At 41.3% G+C, this 18,688-nt stretch overlaps 3 protein-coding genes across 3 annotated transcripts; 2 read left to right on the top strand and 1 right to left on the bottom strand.

Moving 5' to 3' along the window:
* Positions 1-1,113: 1,113 nt before the first annotated feature.
* rbm25b (RNA binding motif protein 25b) lies at positions 1,114-10,753 on the top strand. Its single transcript, XM_063902021.1, has 17 exons — positions 1,114-1,235; positions 2,027-2,124; positions 2,235-2,446; positions 2,575-2,632; positions 2,770-2,930; positions 3,048-3,233; positions 3,341-3,424; positions 5,913-6,184; positions 6,320-6,431; positions 6,582-6,671; positions 6,795-6,868; positions 7,170-7,320; positions 7,531-7,942; positions 8,365-8,660; positions 9,225-9,323; positions 9,415-9,462; positions 9,824-10,753. The coding sequence occupies exons 2-17, from the start codon at positions 2,046-2,048 to the stop codon at positions 9,914-9,916; spliced, it is 2,427 nt and encodes an 808-aa protein (XP_063758091.1). The 5' UTR covers positions 1,114-1,235; positions 2,027-2,045; the 3' UTR covers positions 9,917-10,753.
* Positions 10,754-11,293: 540 nt separating this feature from the next.
* Positions 11,294-15,528, bottom strand: eif2s1b (eukaryotic translation initiation factor 2, subunit 1 alpha b). Its single transcript, XM_063901646.1, has 8 exons — positions 15,309-15,528; positions 13,768-14,010; positions 13,173-13,252; positions 12,855-13,006; positions 12,660-12,766; positions 12,438-12,535; positions 12,163-12,306; positions 11,294-11,960 (listed from the first exon to the last, which is right to left on the bottom strand). Exons 2-8 carry the CDS (start codon positions 14,006-14,008, stop codon positions 11,835-11,837), a joined length of 948 nt encoding a protein of 315 aa, XP_063757716.1. The 5' UTR covers positions 14,009-14,010; positions 15,309-15,528; the 3' UTR covers positions 11,294-11,834.
* atp6v1d (ATPase H+ transporting V1 subunit D) lies at positions 15,498-18,518 on the top strand. The gene is made up of 9 exons (XM_063901647.1): positions 15,498-15,754; positions 16,508-16,625; positions 16,713-16,792; positions 16,878-16,945; positions 17,032-17,076; positions 17,150-17,253; positions 17,514-17,580; positions 17,666-17,744; positions 17,832-18,518. Exons 1-9 carry the CDS (start codon positions 15,714-15,716, stop codon positions 17,974-17,976), a joined length of 747 nt encoding a protein of 248 aa, XP_063757717.1. The 5' UTR covers positions 15,498-15,713; the 3' UTR covers positions 17,977-18,518.
* The last annotated feature ends 170 nt before the right edge of the window (positions 18,519-18,688 follow it).

The following is an 18,688-nucleotide window of genomic DNA, read 5'->3' as shown; positions in this document are numbered from 1 at the left end:
GTTATGATTGTTCATTCATTTAAATGCAAATGGCTTACAGATCATCTTAAACGACTAGCAAGGGCAATAAAACCAGTAACCTTCACATTTTAAAGGACCAAGATATTAATGAACCCCTGGGGCATTTCAATCAATTATTAAATATATAGATGATATAATGTATCCCCCTACTCAGATGGCACACGTATTTATGAGATGTTCCTTACCCATCTGTTTCTAATGATGGTTTAAAAGTTAAACCAAAAGCTCAACTATTTGGTAATCTTTCAACATCTCATTACAAATTCCTATTATCATATGCTCAACAATTACGGGGAAACAGTCGTTAGCAACAACAATCTTCTATCATAGGCTCTCTCAATGCATTATATTTAAAATAATAATAATAATAACACAGTGTAAAAGCAAATTCGATCTAAGACATAACATAGTGCAGTTAAACTATAGTATAATAATGCAGCCTATAATCAAGTACTACGTTTTGGGTACACAAGCTTGTATACAAGGAGATTAACAGGAATGTAGTGATTGTATGTGCAAAATGGGAAGTTAATACATACATCTTTATGCAGATGATTAATATGTATGCATAATAATGAATGTTATGCTACATATTTTGATAGCAATACTTTCATGCCTTACTGAAATTACATTTTCTATGCAGGAGTAACAAAGAGTGTTTTCATACTGCCACTTTTGTTTAAATTAATGATGTGAAATGTTCCTTCACCAATGGTGCACACAGATGAAATTATTATTATTATTATTATTACTATTATTTGTTGGTATATAGTACAACATACTTTGTTGTACTATATGATATACTTAGATATATATACTATATTAATATGTATATATTCATTGTTTTGTTTATCTGCTACTCCTGATTTATTTATCTTTATTTTAGTTTTCATTTAGTTTTACTTCTAATTCATGTGCAATCTACATGCTGCTGTGACGGAAACACAAATTCCCAGAATGGGATCAATAAAGTATGTCTTATCTTACTGCAATATCAGGCTGTATGTGTATTGTCCAGCTCCGCCCGGCTGCCACGTCCCGATACACAAAACAAGCGCTCTTGGAGTATGGTGCGTAGAGCGCCTGCGTAGATGTTTTTGAAGGCCCTTGACTAGCCAGCGTGCTAATCCAACATCGAGACGTTACAAAATATTTTCATAATTAATAACCTGCTGAAAGCTGTTTGTGTCCATTTGTACGCCACCTAATTCTAGGTATGTATATTTGGAAGTTCTGACTTTTATTCTGAAGTTATATTGTGCCCGCTAAAGTGAGTTTCCTCTTTTGAGGGAACACCAGTTATGGCTAATGTTAGCTTAGCCTAATTTAATTGTGCCGGGTCCGGTAGCGTGCTTACTGCTAGCTTTAGCTAACTATCAAAATGCTAGTTTCGTTTGTATTTGAATGTATTTCGCCCCACACAATGTGACACGTTAAAATAAAGGGATGGTTAAGAAACTGAAGGGTTTATTGGTATTAAGTTAAACAACGTTACTCCACTAGCAGGGTCACAGGTTATAACAAAAGTCACAACTTGTGAAACTACCTACACAACATAGCAGGTTTTATTCAGTGTCCCTTCAACGTCAATACGATTACAATGAACATGCATGTGTTTAATACATATTTACAATTTACATTTACATTGTGTGGACCAGCTTTGAATACATCATGTATAATAAGAACGTTTCATTTCAAGATTCAAAGGCTATATTGTCATATGCACAGTACAGGTTATTTATGGCAATGGAAATCTTTAGTCCCAGGCTCCTCCAACAATACTACATAAATATATATAAGAAATAAAACAAACAATAAAATTGGTTCAAGAAGAAACAGAGTAGAAATAAGAATCAGGAGTCTCTATACATGTAAATACTATAAGATAAACAAGATCGGAATGTAAAATGAAATACTGTTCAGTGGCTTCAAATGTATTGTGATAATAAATAAATATGTGAAACATTAGAAAGATTGTTAATGGGCTTCATTGTTCTTTCATCAGGTTGGTCCAAACAACCAGAATGTCCTTCCCCCCTCATTTAAACCGGCCGTTGTTGCCCCCTCCTGGGATGCCCCCTCAGTTTGCTGGCTTCACCCCAGGTAAGCTGTCACCTGTCCCACAATGAAAGTATATTAAGAAGCTACTTCAGTGAAGTATTTCATCTGTTTTATGTCTATTTCAAATGTATGTTTTTTTTTGGCTGTTGCAGGAGCTCCAATGATCCCCCTTCACCTGGGCATTATGACCCCCACTTCTACAGTAATGATGCCTTCTGTGCAAGTGATCAGTAAGCCTCCAATGCATAAAAAAGACATAATGCGAGTCAAAGAAAACAATGAGAACAGCGGCCCCACTACCACAGTGTTTGTGGGGAACATATCAGAGAAAGCTTCGGACATGCTGATCAGACAGCTGCTTGCGGTAAGTGCAACAAAAGATTTTCAATTGTAACTGAAACTGTGAATGCTGTGCTGTTGCATATTTGATTCAAGTTTTTTACTAGAGTCTACCTTGGTTGTTAACTTTTCCCTTTTGTACTCATGTTATAGAAGTGTGGAATTGTACTGAGCTGGAAGAGAGTCCAGGGAGCCTCTGGGAAGCTTCAAGGTAATGCACAATAGACATATATAGCTTAATTAGGTCAAGAAATACTTTTAACCATGGCTGACATGGAGACATTTGTATTTGTTATCCCATCAAACCACACGGGAACACAGATTAACTTGCCTCAATATCTTTTGCAGCCTTTGGGTTTTGTGAGTACAAGGAGCCAGAGTCCACATTGCGAGCACTGCGGCTGCTTCATGACCTGCCGATTGGAGACAAAAATCTGTTGGTGAAGGTGGACGCCAAGACTAAAGCTCAGCTGGATGAGTGGAAGGCCAAAAGAAAGACTGCGAATGGGGTATAATTATTTTTGCCTCAAGAATACTTTTAGTGCTGTTTCAGATCTCGATTTGTTAAGCTTAAGAAAAAAGGGGGAAACTGTAACTAAACTAAGATGTTTTCTCTCTACCGGCAGAACAAGAAGGCGGAAGATGGAGGAGATGATGACGAAGAGGTTCTTGATGAGGAGACGAAGAAGAAGGATCAGATAACTAAAGGTGCTATTGATGGACTGATGCAGGAATATGCTGCCGAACTCAACGCGCCTTCACAGGACGAGGACTCCCAGCGACGAAAGAGAAGGAAGGAGAAAAAAGAAGAGGTATGCCAAATGTGATTCAATCCTGTCCGACTCGTACTGTCACCCTCTTAAAACCTTAAATGTGACTGTGATACCTGACTTTATTACTGTCATTTCCTTTTCTTTAGGACGACATTAACACTATTGATATGGAGGACGACAAGAGGGACCTCATTTCCAGAGAAATTAGTAAATTTCGAGACACCCACAAGGTAAAGTGGCTTCTTTAATTTTGTAGTTCACATTACAGGTTTTGGACAGCAGCTGCTCACATAGTTCACTCCTAGAGCTTGCAAGTTTAGTCGACACATATACCAAGCTTTTCTTGATCTCATTAACATGCATACCTTGCTACAAATTGGCAATGCATACAATTTATACCACCAATCATCTTAATTTGCCCCATATTATATAAAATGTTACATATTCATTGTTCAAACAGCAGAAGTAGGCCGACAGCTAGTGTTTTTGCCACCTTTCTGAGGCCTGATTTGACACCTGTAACCAAAGTAGTGAAACTATAGGTGTAACTATTATAGATCCATTCTTCATTCATCACACAAAAATGCATGGAGACTATGTAAAGTTACTTAAAAGCTAATCTATTCATTAAACCCCACCATTATGATAGTGATCATATGGTGACTAAAGCAAGATGAATCTCAGAGCTTTGGAAAAAGTTGCGAGGATAGGATGTAAGTATCAGCCTTTATTTACTATATACATATACTGGGCGTCCCCCTCTTGAGGACTTGCATAGGGGCAACTGTACTACACTTTTGTGTGAGTGGGTCAGGGTTATGATGCTCTTTATTGAGCCATTAACTTGAAAATAAAACAACTTTTCCCAACCCGTCACCTTCATTTTGGTGGAATATTGGTGGTGTCCCGAAAGTTTAAGTTGGTGAACCTGTGCGAGTCCTCTGTAAATGATGGTCTGTCTTTATGGTGTTCATGTCGAAGCACAAGGACTCTTGTCAATAACCACTGCAGTGACTTTGGCTGTAGCTTTATAATGCTAGTGTGGGGGGCGCCCTCTCCACAGCAGCACTCTGATCTGAAGACTGACGAGGTACGTGCTCTCTGTGTGGGTTATTGTGTGACTTCTTTCCTCCATCTCCATCTCTCCATCAGTGTCTAACTCTCCTCTGCCTTGTTTGTCTTTTCTGCAAGATAGATCAGTGAGTTCATGTTTTTATTTCAAATCTGTACAGGATGTAAGTCAATCCACAGTGCATGTTTGCTATCTTAGAAAGAGCTGCAAAGTCTGCAACCAGATGAAAAAACTAAAGCAAAGTAGGAAAAGAGCAGAAGGTGAAAATATTGTATCGGAACAAAAAACCTGGAACTGTTTTCTCTTTTCCAACTAATTTGTCTTGCTTTTAAAAATAACATTTATATTGATCAATCAGACATCAATCTGTTAAATCTGCTGCTGTTTTAAACACTGACAACAATCTAAAACTGTTAGATGCTTATAGCCAAATAGTATTTATTTAGCAAGCCCTGGTAGACACTCTACAGAGGTAAGTAAAAAGGCACAAAACAGATGCATAATACACATGATTTATGCTTGAGTCAAGGCACTTAATTTATTCTACTTAATCTGAGCTAATGATTTTTGTGTAATACTTATCTTGAGGTGCATTACACCCAAGGCTTTCAGATTTGTCAGTGTTTCTCGCTGAAGACCAGCTGACTGCCTCGGGCTTCATATGACTAATGAAATAATTTGACTGCTCCACTAGACTCTACTTTTAGGGCCTTATTAAAGTAATGGAAATACTCCAAGTGTAGTATTTTGTTCCTTTGTGTCCGGCACATTCTGGGTCTGATTGTGTTTTTAACTGTAAACACATTACACTCAAAGCCTTGTGTGTAATGCCTATGAAGGCAGAATTTGTATGTGTGTATGTGTGTGTGTGTGTGTGTGTGTGTTGGATTGTGATCAGTCATGATGATCCACTGAAGGCTTCTGCAGGGGTAAGACTGCTTCTACAATTTCCTTTATCTTTGCAGAAATGTATCTGATGTTCAATGTGTTTTTCTTGTTAACCGAATGCTATATTGAAATTAAAGGTGGATGTTTTTGATGATGATGCTTACGCAAGACAGAATCCCATAACGTTTTTCCTTGTATACGTGTGACCTGCTTTCCTCCCAGGCCTAACTTAAAAGGCTTGTAGGGGCAGCGAAGGGCTGAATCCATAGTTCAACACCTGTAAGTCACAAACAACTAGTTCACCAAACGACTGACGCCTGTTTTCTGTTTTTTGTTTTCACTATTCTGAGCGGAGGACTCTTAAGGAGAGAAAAAGCATTGTCTTTTGCAGCGCCTTTTTCGTTATGAATGCCTCAAGTTGAACATGTTCCACAGATCTTTTTGACCATTTAAGTGGTTTCCAGTTCCATTCCTGCTAAAGTATAGTTTATACTGCAAGTTTAAAGCAGCAAAGCACACTGTTCTGCTTCAGATGGATGATGAAGCTGTCTCTCTGTGAGGGAGAGCTTTTTATCCCATCCCGGTTTCCCCAGTTAAGTTCTTTACAAGCTTTGCACTAATTATTTTAGGGCATGTTCCAGTAAGAAATCTTTCAAAGTCTGGAAACCACTTGATCTGTGCACAGTAGAACATAGACTGCAGAGACTCAGCGGACCTTCTGTGGTGTCGGCTGAACCTGTGTATGTTTTGCTCTGCAGAAACTAGAAGAAGAAAAGGACAAGAGGGAGAAGGAGCGGCTGGAGTTTGAGCGGGAACGCAGGGATCGGGAAAAAGAGCGAGAGCGGGAAAGAGAGCGACGGGACCGCGAGAGGGAGAAAGAACGGGAGAGGGAACGTGAGAGGGAAAAAGAGCGGGAGCGGGAGAGAGACCGAGACAAAGACCGCGAGCGACGGCCCAGAGAAAGAGAGCGGGAAAGAGACTGGGAGAGGGACAGAAGCCGAGACAAGACCCCCGAACGCAGCCGATCCAGGTGAGGGGAAAACCTTGTCACCGTACATCACACCTGGGAGATAAACTGATGAAGAGGATTATTTCAGCAACACTTTTAAATTGTGATCAGGATCTATCTGCAGCGCGGTTTAAGTGATCTTTTTAATTTTTCCAGGGAGATAAGTCGAGACAGAGAAAAGAAACGAGACCAAGAAGATGAAGAGGAGGCGTACGACCGCAGGAAGCTGGAGAGGAAACTCAGAGACAAGGAAGCAGCCTATCAGGAGGTAGGAAGGCAGCCTAGGGTGTTTTTAAAATCCCTCCTCACAGCCCCTTCATCAGTAACCAGGAACACCGTGTCTGTTACTCTCATTCCTTGATGTGATTGAGCATACTTGTATTTGATTGTGGCTCATGTGTTACTGTTCTGACAACAGCGACTAAAAAACTGGGAGCTCAGAGAGAGGAAGAAGGCTCGGGATTACGCCAAGGAGGCCGAGAGGGAAGATGAGCGCAGACGAGAAATGGTGAGAGTTCGTTGAACGACCACTGATGTGTTACAGTTACTATGATATCACTGTTTATTCATTTACGGACTGTATTTATTATGAAGTTACAACTTGGTCATGACTTTCATTGTGTGTCTTCAGGTGAAGGAGGGCAAACGGTTGAAAGAGTTTCTTGAAGACTACGATGATGACAGAGATGACCCCAAGTACTACAGGTGAGCTGCAATAAACAACATGTGTACTACTAAGGCCAAGTAGAATGTAAATAGGATTTGCTTCTGATATCCAGCCTTGAAAAATGTGTTCATTACATCAAATCATTTAAGAGAAAAATACTAAACCTGAGGGATTAATTTCTCTGTTCAGCATGACCGTTCCGAACCTTGTGGCAGTTAAACATGTGGAAACAAAATTCAAATTCTGAGCAGATGCTGTGACCCAGATCTGTAGTGGCCGATGCAGTACTGCAGCTAAGGCTTTTGTTCTGAAGGCTGTTATTTTGTATGTGACCCCTAGGGGCAGTGCGCTGCAGAAGCGTCTCAGAGACCGAGAGAAGGAGATGGAGGCAGACGAGCGTGACAGGAAGAGAGAGAAGGAGGAGCTGGAGGAGATCAGACAGAGGCTCTTAGACGAGGGACATCCAAACCCAGACGCAGAGCTTCGCAGGGTAAGCTTTTCCTCCATGATAATGTGTGTGTGTCTGCCTGTGTGTCTGTGGTGAGGAAGCATGCTGGCTGCTGTCTTTGTGAAGGTCACTTTATCCTCCGAGTGTCCCTGCACATCTGTGGTGTCCAGCTTTCATTGTCTGCTGATGTATTTTTCTGTTAAACACTGATCTGATGATAATCTTCGGCATATCTGCCTCTTATTGGTCAAGATGGAGGAGGAAGAGGAGGAGCGTCTGAGACAACCTCCCATCATACAAGAGCCGGAGCCCGAGGAGGAACGAAAACGCCACAAAGGTTCACGAGACCACCGGGACCGCCGACATGAACAGCCCAAACCAGAACCCAGCGCACGGCCTGTCCAGTCAGACAACGAGGTGGAGGAGGGGGAGGAAGATGATTTTGAAAATGACGAAGATAACCCAGACGTGAAACCGTGTTTGAAGCCCACAATGCGGCCCATCACAACAGCACCCTCGGTTTCTTCTGCCAGTGGCGGCGCGTCCCCGAACACCCCCGGGGACGAGTCGCCCTGCGGCATCATCATCCCCCACGAGAACTCGCCCCCGGACGCCCTGCCGCAGGAGGAGAACCGGCCCAAGATCGGCCTCAGTCTCAAACTGGGTGAGTCTAGATTATGAGTCCTCACTGTAGCATAGACAAACAGTTGTTACAGTCAGATACTTAACTGTCTGTCTGTTAACGAGTAAGACGCCTTTTTAAATTTGAGTATTTGACTACATTACGCTTCCGTTATATATTAAAATGATCCCTTTAAATACCAATAGTTATTTTTCACCATTTAATAGACAAAAAACCTGTACCTCTGTTTACTCCAGTGAAATGCTTACAAAGCAAACTGTTTACCTGCTAAAAGAAAATGTTATATTATCCGTTTATTACCAAGATTCCCTTTAGTAACATATGTAGTGATCCAAGATTCAGGATCACACATTTCAGTTCTGAGAGTAGCCAACATGCACCAAACTGCCTCACACCACAGTTCTCTTCATCCGAGTCTCATATGCACTCCTTGCCCTCTCCAGGTTCCTCAGGAAGCCCGAGTCAACCCAACGTCATCAAGAGAAAGAAGCTGCCCGTGGACAGCGTCTTCGACAAGTTTGATGACGAAGAGACGGACGAACAGCCTCGCAAGAGGAAGCTGGTGCCCCTGGACTACGACGATGATAAGAGCTTGGGGGTGGACGGGGCCGGGTTCTCCAGCATAAAGGGGGCCAACACCGAGGAGAAACGTAAACACATCAAGACCCTGATAGAGAAGATTCCCACAGCTAAGCCGGAGCTGTTCTCCTACCCCCTGGACTGGTCTATGGTCGACACGGTGAGGACAGAAAGAAAATGTATTTTTAAACAAGACAAATAAGATGATTAGACTTCATTCACCAATATCTTCCTACATGTTTGCTTCAATTTTTCTATTGAGAAAAGTCCTAATCAAAGTCTACCTGAGTCTCATGACCAATTTATAAAAGAACTGTTGGTTTGTGTGTTGTTACCAGGCATCAGATTGTCCTTGTGAATTGAAAGCATGTGCCAGGTGTCCTTTATCAGTAGGTAAATGTCCGGCTAACGCAGATAAAAGTGCACAAGGCTGGATTTTAAAAAGGAATGTCTCCATGAACCGAGGGAGATTAGGCCCTTTACATATTTACACTAATAGCTTTTAGGAGAAGCTGTACAGTGATGTGTTTTAATAAAGAACATCATCACTGTACTTACAGGCTTTGCATTAAAACTTATGACTTGAGGCTCAATTACATTAATCTGGATAAATACTTCATAAGAGCTGTTTCAGAAGAAGTCAGTACATGTCTTTATTCCCCTCTGACTCTTCTCTTCTGACTTCTAAAACTAAACTTGTGCTTTAATCTCCTTTCCTGTTCAGATGTTAATGGAGCGTCGTGTTCGGCCGTGGATCAATAAAAAGATTATTGAGTACATCGGGGAGGAAGAAGCGACATTAGTGGACTTTGTCTGCACCAAGGTATTTATTCAATAATGTGTGCAGTTGTATTTATCCAGAAATAAAGGTGAAATTACACATCGCATAATCCTGACGCTTTTGTGTTGTCCAGGTGATGGCTCACAGTATGCCACAGAGCATCTTGGATGATGTTGCTATGGTGAGTAGAGTAACAACATTGATGCTACTATGTTAATGTCCTGTCATGTAGGTGTTGCCCTTCTAACTCTATTTGAAATCTAGCATCATTGTATGTGAAGAAAGCAAAAGCAGAATCCAAGTCATATAACCCACGATGTGTGTGACAGGCTAACGTTTTGCTCACAGCTTCTTCATTTCGAGGATTTGCAGCTTTTCATTCATTTATTATCATTGTAATATTATTATGACCATAACAAAGACAAGTAAAGTCTTCCTCATTTATTTAGTGATCAGATAATGATAGTGAAGAGATAACAGGGAATCAGAGCTGCGACACACTCGGTCTCACTCGGCTAACTTTCCTTTGTGTCCCGCTTTAGGTTCTCGATGAAGAAGCGGAGGTCTTTATCGTGAAGATGTGGAGGTTACTCATTTATGAAACCGAGGCAAAGAAGATCGGACTGGCGAAATAAGCGGAACCACTGAATGAAGATCAACTGTTTGTTTTTTCATACATTGTGTATAATAGTGTAGCATCATTATGTCACCCCAAACAAAGCGGTGTGTCCATACCAGTACAAACGGTAAAATGCAGATTCTGCTCATTCTCACACTCGCACCAGGTGTTCAGCTCCTGTCGGGTCTCTCCCTCTCCCCTCTCCGTTTTGCAGGTGCTGACTGTGTCGGTGTGCTTTTGTGTAAATACAGTACGTCATTATTTGATTATAGTTAAATAATTCTGGGAGTAAAATGCACACAGGTAGGAACATTGTTCAGAGACAGATTTATCGGTCTTATATTTGTTTGTGTACATGCCAACACACTTTGTGGAAGGTCTTGTGTGCAGGTCTAGTTCCTGTAATGAAACATTTTTCTGTTGGTGTCTTTAGGGGTTGCGGTCTGGCTTGCAGTTGAATGTGGGTTGGTTAATTGGACTTTTGATTATGAATACGTAAGAGCAACGATGTTATCTTTTACAGCGTTATTTATTCACGGTTTTGGACATAACTGACTTGTTCGTAAAAGTATACAGATTTTCCCTCTTCATTTTCCCTTATTACATTCCTGATAAATGTGTTGGCATGTTGTCAGACCATCTCAGAAACGTAGTCATTTGGAGATTCTGCTGATGAACCCACATGCATATCTCAGATGGTGACATCCCTGCAGCTGCAGAAGCACACACAAACACACGTCATAACCACTACAGGAAAATGAGGTCAGAATGGGAAAAATGAGTTGAAGTTGTGAAAATGGTCTCCATTTGTTTTTGTATTGGTGAACATTTGAATAAAATTGATTTTTTATAACATTTTGTAAAGCACTTTATTTCTCCCTATGCGTTTATGTTCACCAATTGCTGATATTCAGGGAGGCTGTGGCTCAGTGGGCAAGTGCGCTGATCTTCTGATCAGGGGAGCGCTGGTTCCAGTCCCACTGCATCAGCATGTCTCTGTGTCCCCGGGCAAGATGCCTCAGCCCAAATTGCTCCTGTGAGGATTGCCCAGTTTTGAATGTAAGTTGCTTTGGATAAACGCATCTTAAGTGTCTTATTGAAGTTTGACTTCATAGTTTTTGTCATGGGATTTACACATACTATTATAGTATGACCTTTCGACCAACTACTGACTTTCATGATACTATCTATTACTTTTTTTCATCAAAATCCTCTTTGACAAACTGACTTTTCCCCCAACATACTATAGCATTTCATTTTTACTGATACATTTGACAATCAGTACGATTTAAAAAAAAATTCTGATACACTGTTGTTTTTCTCATTTCTCATTTGTCAGGTCTGACCCCTTTTCATTCAATTTACTCATAGGAACACACGCAGAGGCATTGGGTTCAAAACTTCCAGAACTTTATTGATGCCATGTGAGCTAAACAGCAGGTTTCGCCAGTAAAAACCTTTAAACTGGAAGAGAAATAGCACATAAAGTCACCTCTAACCGGTGTCGAGACAGACGAGCCTATGTGTTTCTCCTTTAAATCATCACATCCAGTGACCAGCCAGAGACCAAGCGCCATGGATACTGAAGACACTGGGCTCTATAGCAAGAGCTAAGCAAAGGCCACTGCTTGTAAACAGCTTTTGTTTATTTATTGATTCAATCAGTGTACTTAAAAATAGGAACTATACTGATGTTTAACTTGTAATTTTACCTTCCTTCCATGTCTGCATAAGAAGACAGATTGGTGTGTTACCGTCTTCTGAAACAAACGTTGCTAAAGAACAAACCGGGACGTTTGCCAATGAGCTATTAACACCAGTTAATGTTTGCAATGTGAAAGTTATCATCTGTTGGTCTGAGTGAATGTGGCCAGGTCTGTCCACATTCCTTCTTTGATGGTTTTCCCCCTTCAGCCTTCCTGTGAGGACAGACTCTAGTCTTCTGCTTTGGCCTCCATCTCCTCGTCGTCGTCGTCTCCGTCCACCTCGGCGTTTTCCCGCTCTAACCTCTCCAGCTGCCGGGCGAGCTCCGTCTCATCCGTGTCCGTAACCACCTTGGGCTGAAAAGTAATAATACAAAAAAAAGGTAGGAATATTTAAAAACGGTTCAATCAATCAATTCTGAAGTTTTATGGGCAATTTTGGTTGGGAGAAAATAAAGTGTAAGACTGAGAAATAAAAAAAATAATACTCTAAAGAAAAGCCAGAAGTCATTATCATTCGCGCCAACAGACCCATTATATGCACATATAGGTCTCTTACCTCCATCTGGATGTTGAAGACGCCTCTCTTCTCCTCAATCTTCTCCTTGATAGCAGCCATGGCCTGGTTGAGGACGGACAGGCCCTCTGTGCGCTCCAGAGTGGTCGTCGTCATCACGTAGCGAGGGGGAGCGATCAGGTTGATCTGCCAAGTAGAAGAAGATCATGTTGGTTTTATTTAAGCAGCAGGTCGCAACTGGTGATTCCTTTTGGTGTAAACAGCAAACAGAAAGAGAGAAATGTCAGTGTAAGGACGTGTAAAAGAGGCGATATTACCTTGATGGGCATGGCCTCTGTGGAGCAGCCAAGCCCGGCCCTCAGAGCTTCCTTCACTGCATCAATGCCCTCATAGCCGTAGCACGCCACTTCAATATCTGCATGTGGGGGAGAAAAAAAGATGGCTATGAATTATGGTTGTATGTCTTCACCATGTTACTTCATTCTAAGATCAACCTAAGAGTCCTTAATGATGCAGCTAGCTTTGGAGTATATTGTTACCCGCTCTGATTTTGACAGCCTGTGGAGTGAGTCGCCTGTTGATGTTGTCGATCAGCACAGCCCTCTCTTCTTCTGATAACTCCAGGCAATCCAGGATGGCAGGATCTCTAGTGGAGGGAAGATATTCACCATTCGATTTGAGATCTTCAAATAAATGTTACTCAAAAGTAAACAAGCCGTATAGGAAGCACTTACGCTACAGCCTGTTTGAAGACATCATACGCTCCGTATCCTGGCCTCTTGTATTTCTCATCGAACACCCAGGCGGTGCGCTGGTACAAGCTCTCTAGCTGCTCGTCCTTACTGTACTCCAGCACCTCTGCCACGTGCCGCAGGATGCTGTACACCTGCAGGCGAAATGGACAAAAACATCAGAGGTCGATGAAAAAAAAGGAAAACGAGGCAAGTGTTTTTGGCATGCATGGATGTAGGAACAAATCACTTTGTTGAAAACACACATTAGGAATCATTTCAGTAATTCATTACAAACAGAGAACGTGTTTGGGTACTTACAGTTTTAGATTTGGTGAACTTATCCTCACACTTAATGGCCTCCTCTGGTGAAACTCTTCTTTTCGATAAATCAATGTATCCTAAAGGCCAAGCAGAGAAGAGACACTGTGTCAGTTTTGTTGTGGTAGGATTTATTAAGAGTATTCTAACAGGAATGAGTCTGACAGAAATGAGTCCAGATGAGACGCCTGTCAACGTGCTTTAAATCAATACAGTGAGAAAGAAAACCAATTGCTACTAATTCAATCTACACTTTCTGGGCTTGGCGTAAGAAGTTGGCTGCTTTCTAAATTGCTCCATTACTACAAATCAAATACTTGCATTCAATCAGACAAAGTAACTAGTAATGACTTGTTTGCACTGACATTAAAGAGTGAATTATTATTTGGTAAAATTGAAAAACAATTCTTGCAGCCCTAGAAAAAACCACCCCATCATATTCCATCTGTACACCAAAGTGTCACTGTACTTCTAATGGCGGCTACAACGCAAGGTTAATGAGAGAGGAAAGTCCACATTTAAATGTCAAGCTCATGTTAGTACACGTGTATGTCTTTGTGCTGTCCCACATCCAACACCCTCCACCTGCACTCACCCTTTTCTTTGTCTACTCGGATGACGACCACACACTCATTGCGTCCTATGCGGATGAGCTTGTTGATGGAGCGGATACGTCGACGGGACAACTCGCTCAAGAGGATCATGCCCTCGATGTTGTTGTACTCCAAGAGGCTGACGTAGGCGCCCATCTCGGCGATGGACCTCACGTTCACCATCACAACATCATCCACCTCTGGGAACCGGTGCTGGTAAAATCGACAGCTGAGCCCCGGCATCGCTGGGAGGAAAAGAAACAAAGACGGGAGAGGGTAAAGTATTTGAAGCAGAGATTGTGGGGAAGTCCAAAAGTTGAATCTAATCTAAAACAATAGATGGCTAAGGGATTATGGGTCAAGCTTTCTAAAGTATGAACAAAAACTAATGATGCCATAGTTAACTGATAAAACTTGATTATACCTTTTCAAGAGATAGCCGTGTAAAAAAAACTCATGTGTTTGTAAGATTTTTACCTGAGAAACATGTAATTTAGGGCTGTAAAACTTGCAATAAAGTTGCACAAACTAAGTGTGCTGATTCAGTTTTGGCCAGAACATTTGACCTAACTATATAGAGGAGAGATACTAATAAGGTTCCATCATGTACTTTCTCCCCAAATATTCTCTAATATTGTACAGTCCAGTTTAATTTGTGAATTTGATAATGGTAACACCTAAAGCCATGGATCCCCACCTGGGATATTGATGTCCTAGGATGAACAACATAACGGTCTGGCACCACTGATCAACAGGCAATGAAAAACACAATACACAATGACAACAGTCATGGCAGTGTGTTTTCACTGGGACTGATCGTCATATCGTCTCTGGTTCATAGATGATGAGAATATAACGAAAACAACCTTGACTTGAATGGAAAAGATCATGGCGCATCCACTAGTATTAAATAATTAGCTCCATCATCAACTCCTCGAAAAATGCTGTTTGTCGAAATCTGTCAAACCCCGGTGTTATATTTAGTCTACCCTTCAGGATGTAAATAGGTGGACAATATATTAGAAATAGAAGCACCCTTTGAATATTTACGTACAAGTCCAAAGCCATCTGAATGCCATATTATTAACTGTGATTCTGGACGTTTTTAAACACCGTAGCAGATCAAGTTTACCGTGAAATCATCCCGAAATAATAACAGGGATCTGTACTAGCATAGAATCAACTGGCAGCGTAACAACAAGCCGTTTTATTTCACATTGAAGTCTGTGAATGGGATGATGCAATGCAGATAAAGCCCTTTACTGTTTCAGTTAACAGCGAAAAGCAGACATACACTAATACAACAAGACAGAACATTATGGTAGCACGTTTAAAGCGACTGTAGAGAGTAACTTATGGTGTTAAATATCTAAAAGCGAAAATACAATTTAAATCCCAAACAGCTACTTTCCTATCCGTTAGCTTCATAGCTAGCAACCCGGTTCACATGCGGCACATGTACTGATATTAGCATTTAGCATCTAGCATCTCCATCTGCTCAACACTGTCTCGTAAAAAAGAAGCTGTATCATTAAATACTCACCGGTGTCTTGTGTTTACAGAACAATACAGTTGAATTTTCCGTTCTGGAAGTTTCTTAATTTCCGATTATATTTCCTTTGAGGGTTATTTTAATGAACAACTCGGGCCCGCTAGCTCACATTCATGGGTGTGCTAATTTCTCGACCCGGAAAAGATCGTCACAGCGTTCAACAAGAGCATGCGCAGAAAGCATTCGGTTCAGTCACATGACCAGAGGCCAGCTGATCATCACGTAGAGTTGGACAAGATCACGACCATCAGGCTTGTAATCCTACACGAAAAACAACGGTTTTTTACGAGTTATGTGTATGGTTTAATAACGTAGAATAAAACACAACGTGTCGGTGGGAATCTTAGGAAACGGAACGTTACAACTGTTAGCAATCATCGACCAAAGGACGAGAAGATGTCTGGAAAAGAAAGGATCGACGTTTTCCCCTCCAGAATGTAAGCAGCTTGTTTGCTAGCTAGTTGCTAACCGACTGTAGCTTTTGAGTCTGATATTATAATGCTGTTTGTTTGACTTCAAAGCATCTCAGATTGATGATTTTTAACTTCTTTGTGCCACTCGTTCTGCAGTTTGCTCTGCTTAAACATGGTTTATAATATCAGCACCAGGTTTCTGTTGAAAGAGGAAGAGTGTTTTGTCATGTGATAGTTCTACCATCATCCCAGTGTGAGCTGTCAGTCTGAGATGGTGTTTCTGACCTCTAGACAGTTAAAGTCTATACTGTCACAATGTGTAACTTTAGATTATACTGATGAATAGATTTAGCTTGGGGACATTTTACAATGCTCATTAAATCATGTTAATACAAGACTTGAAAGGTTAAATCATTTCTGCCTCCAACCAGACTGAGAAAGAGACCAAGCTTTAACGTCAATAGTACCATGACAGTTAGTCTTGTATTTGTATATACAGCTGTGTTGTCTAAGCAGTCAAATACTATCAGATGTGCCTGACAGGGTTAATTAAACCCAATAATGTAAATGAGAGATCCTGATATGTGTGGCTTACAATAAAACCCCAAATCAATGGCTAGACATCTGAAATACCAGGCTGTGTGGTGCAGGCAGTGTTTTTCTTACCCATGCATGTCAAAGAATGTGCATAACCTCATAAATATTTGAGTCCTGTATACATGTGATGTCATGGGTACGATTCAAATACAGCATTAAAATGTGTGTTTGTGCTTGCAGGGCTCAGACCATCATGAAGGCTCGGCTCAAAGGAGCACAGACTGGCCGCAACCTGCTGAAGAAGAAATCTGACGCCCTCTCCATGCGCTTCCGTCAGATCCTTCGCAAAATTATCGAGGTCAGTTGAAAATAATTAATAACCAACTCTGTTCTGCATGCATTTATTTCTCAATTGTTTTTTTACGATCTCATCTCTTTTCCTCAGACTAAGACTAAGATGGGGGAGGTGATGAGAGAGGCGGCCTTCTCTTTGGCTGAAGCCAAATTTGCAGCTGGAGACTTCACGTAGGGAACAGCAGAGATCATGTGATGTTGTTATTATGTTTAGAACATGTGCATCTGTATCTCACATCTGTAATTCTGTCTACAGCACAACTGTCATCCAGAATGTCAACAAAGCTCAAGTGAAGGTCAGAGCCAAGAGAGACAACGTGGCAGGTTAGCCTGAAAGTACCATCTCTTTACCGTTACCTAACAATGTTGATTTGACGCTTTTATCATAAATATGTTTTCCTTTCTTTTAGGTGTCACTCTCCCAGTTTTTGAGTACTACCAAGAAGGCGGGGACAGTAAGTAATGCTTAGAAACATCTGGTTTTGTTGAGTAGTGAACGAGTGAGTTCTCACCCTCGCTGTGTTTCAGGTTATGAGCTGACGGGTCTGGCCAGGGGAGGAGAGCAGGTCTCCAGGTTGAAGAGGAACTACGCCAGAGCTGTGGAGCTGCTGGTGGAGCTGGCCTCCCTACAGGTAGGGGGCGCTGATGATACACTGAGGTTCATTTAGTTTGGTTTAATACTTCTCAAGTGAAATGGACAGTTAAAATGACTTCTACGTGCACCAACATTTAAAAGCTGCTCTCATGTGAATGTGTTAATAATGTGTGTATACTTACACAATAATGCATTATGATAACCCTTTCTAATATTTAAGTACATTTTTTGTGTATTTTTAAAAGAGCAATTCTGATCAGGATAACTTGAAACACTCATTCTCATTTCTGTCTATAGACATCTTTTGTCACTCTGGATGAAGCCATCAAGATTACCAACCGCCGTGTGAACGCTATCGAGCATGGTAAACTCACACTTCACTTACATTATGGCCTCTTTCTTAAATAACTTCAGACTTGTTATTAATGCTCATCTTTATCCGCCTGCAGTGATTATTCCCCGCATCGATCGCACCCTCACCTACATCATCACAGAGCTGGATGAGAGAGAACGAGAGGAGTTCTACAGGTGAACACTTATGGAATAAATCCCAGATTTTTAAATTAAACCACTCTGTTTTTGTAATAACACTGAATATACTGCCTCCTCTGCCAGGCTGAAGAAGATCCAAGAGAAGAAGAAGCAGCTCAGGGAAAGGACAGAGCTGGAGATCGCCGCACGCTTGGCTAAACTGGGTCCCATCGCAGAGCCTTCCAACATGCTGATGGAGGAGACGGATGAGGACATGCTGTTCGAGTGAAGGGACCTAACGTCAGACGAGACACCGACCTCACCCAGCATCCTATTTATTCTGTGCCTCTCAGGCCATGTTATTGTCTCCTCATGGAAGTGATGAAAGTTGTTCTTTTGTGTACTTGTCTGTGATGAGTTGTTCTATTGTTTCAGTGCTGGGAAGTACTGCGTGTTTCCAGATTTTCGTCACTGTACAGAACCAAAGTGTCGTCGCACTTGGCTGTTCACCCTGAAGGGAGTCAGTTCAATATTAAAGAAATGACCTAAAGAAAATATATATATATGTTAACACATGGTTTGCGAGTGAAATCGAAGCTGCATTCTGTGTGACTGATCAACTTGTACATATTTCAGGTTCTTACAACATTAAGAGCTATTGCATGCTGTAAAGCTGAAAGTGGTTGTAGATTTCAGTGTGTGTGTGTGTAGTTGTCACCTCATTTGAGGATGTTTACCAAATCACCAGAAAACCCTGAAGTGATCCCTGCTGTAAAACTTGTGCACCACAACAAAGGCCCACACCTCATCCAAATAAAGATGTTATCAGTATCCAATCATTTCCTGGATTTCTTTCAGTCTCAAAAGTGTCTGACACTTCTTTCAACTTCATGAAACATTGTCTGAGTGTGTGGGTATCTCAGCTTGATGAGGAATGGTTGTCATCTTGCACCAGAATGCTGTATTTAGCACGTTGGTAATAGTTACCGTATGACTTTGCA

This window comes from Eleginops maclovinus, chromosome 15, assembly GCF_036324505.1.
Source record: "Eleginops maclovinus isolate JMC-PN-2008 ecotype Puerto Natales chromosome 15, JC_Emac_rtc_rv5, whole genome shotgun sequence".
Classification (NCBI taxonomy): Eukaryota; Metazoa; Chordata; class Actinopteri; order Perciformes; family Eleginopidae; genus Eleginops; species Eleginops maclovinus.
Note: the sequence above shows the minus strand (reverse complement) of the source record. Positions and strands in the feature narration are given on the sequence as shown.

Coding starts and splice junctions, on each gene's coding strand:
- rbm25b (XM_063902021.1), top strand. CDS start 2,046: ATGTCCTTCCCCCCTCATTTAAACCGGCCGTTGTTGCCCCCTCCTGGG. Junction 3,425..5,912: donor AATTTCGAGACACCCACAAG/GTAAAGTGGCTT, acceptor TTTGCTCTGCAG/AAACTAGAAGAAGAAAAGGA. Junction 9,324..9,414: donor TGGACTTTGTCTGCACCAAG/GTATTTATTCAA, acceptor TGTGTTGTCCAG/GTGATGGCTCACAGTATGCC.
- eif2s1b (XM_063901646.1), bottom strand. CDS start 14,008: ATGCCGGGGCTCAGCTGTCGATTTTACCAGCACCGGTTCCCAGAGGTG. Junction 13,007..13,172: donor AGTTCACCAAATCTAAAACT/GTAAGTACCCAA, acceptor TTTCGCCTGCAG/GTGTACAGCATCCTGCGGCA. Junction 12,307..12,437: donor CAGAGGCCATGCCCATCAAG/GTAATATCGCCT, acceptor TCTACTTGGCAG/ATCAACCTGATCGCTCCCCC.
- atp6v1d (XM_063901647.1), top strand. CDS start 15,714: ATGTCTGGAAAAGAAAGGATCGACGTTTTCCCCTCCAGAAT. Junction 17,077..17,149: donor CTACCAAGAAGGCGGGGACA/GTAAGTAATGCT, acceptor GCTGTGTTTCAG/GTTATGAGCTGACGGGTCTG. Junction 17,745..17,831: donor GAACGAGAGGAGTTCTACAG/GTGAACACTTAT, acceptor CTCCTCTGCCAG/GCTGAAGAAGATCCAAGAGA.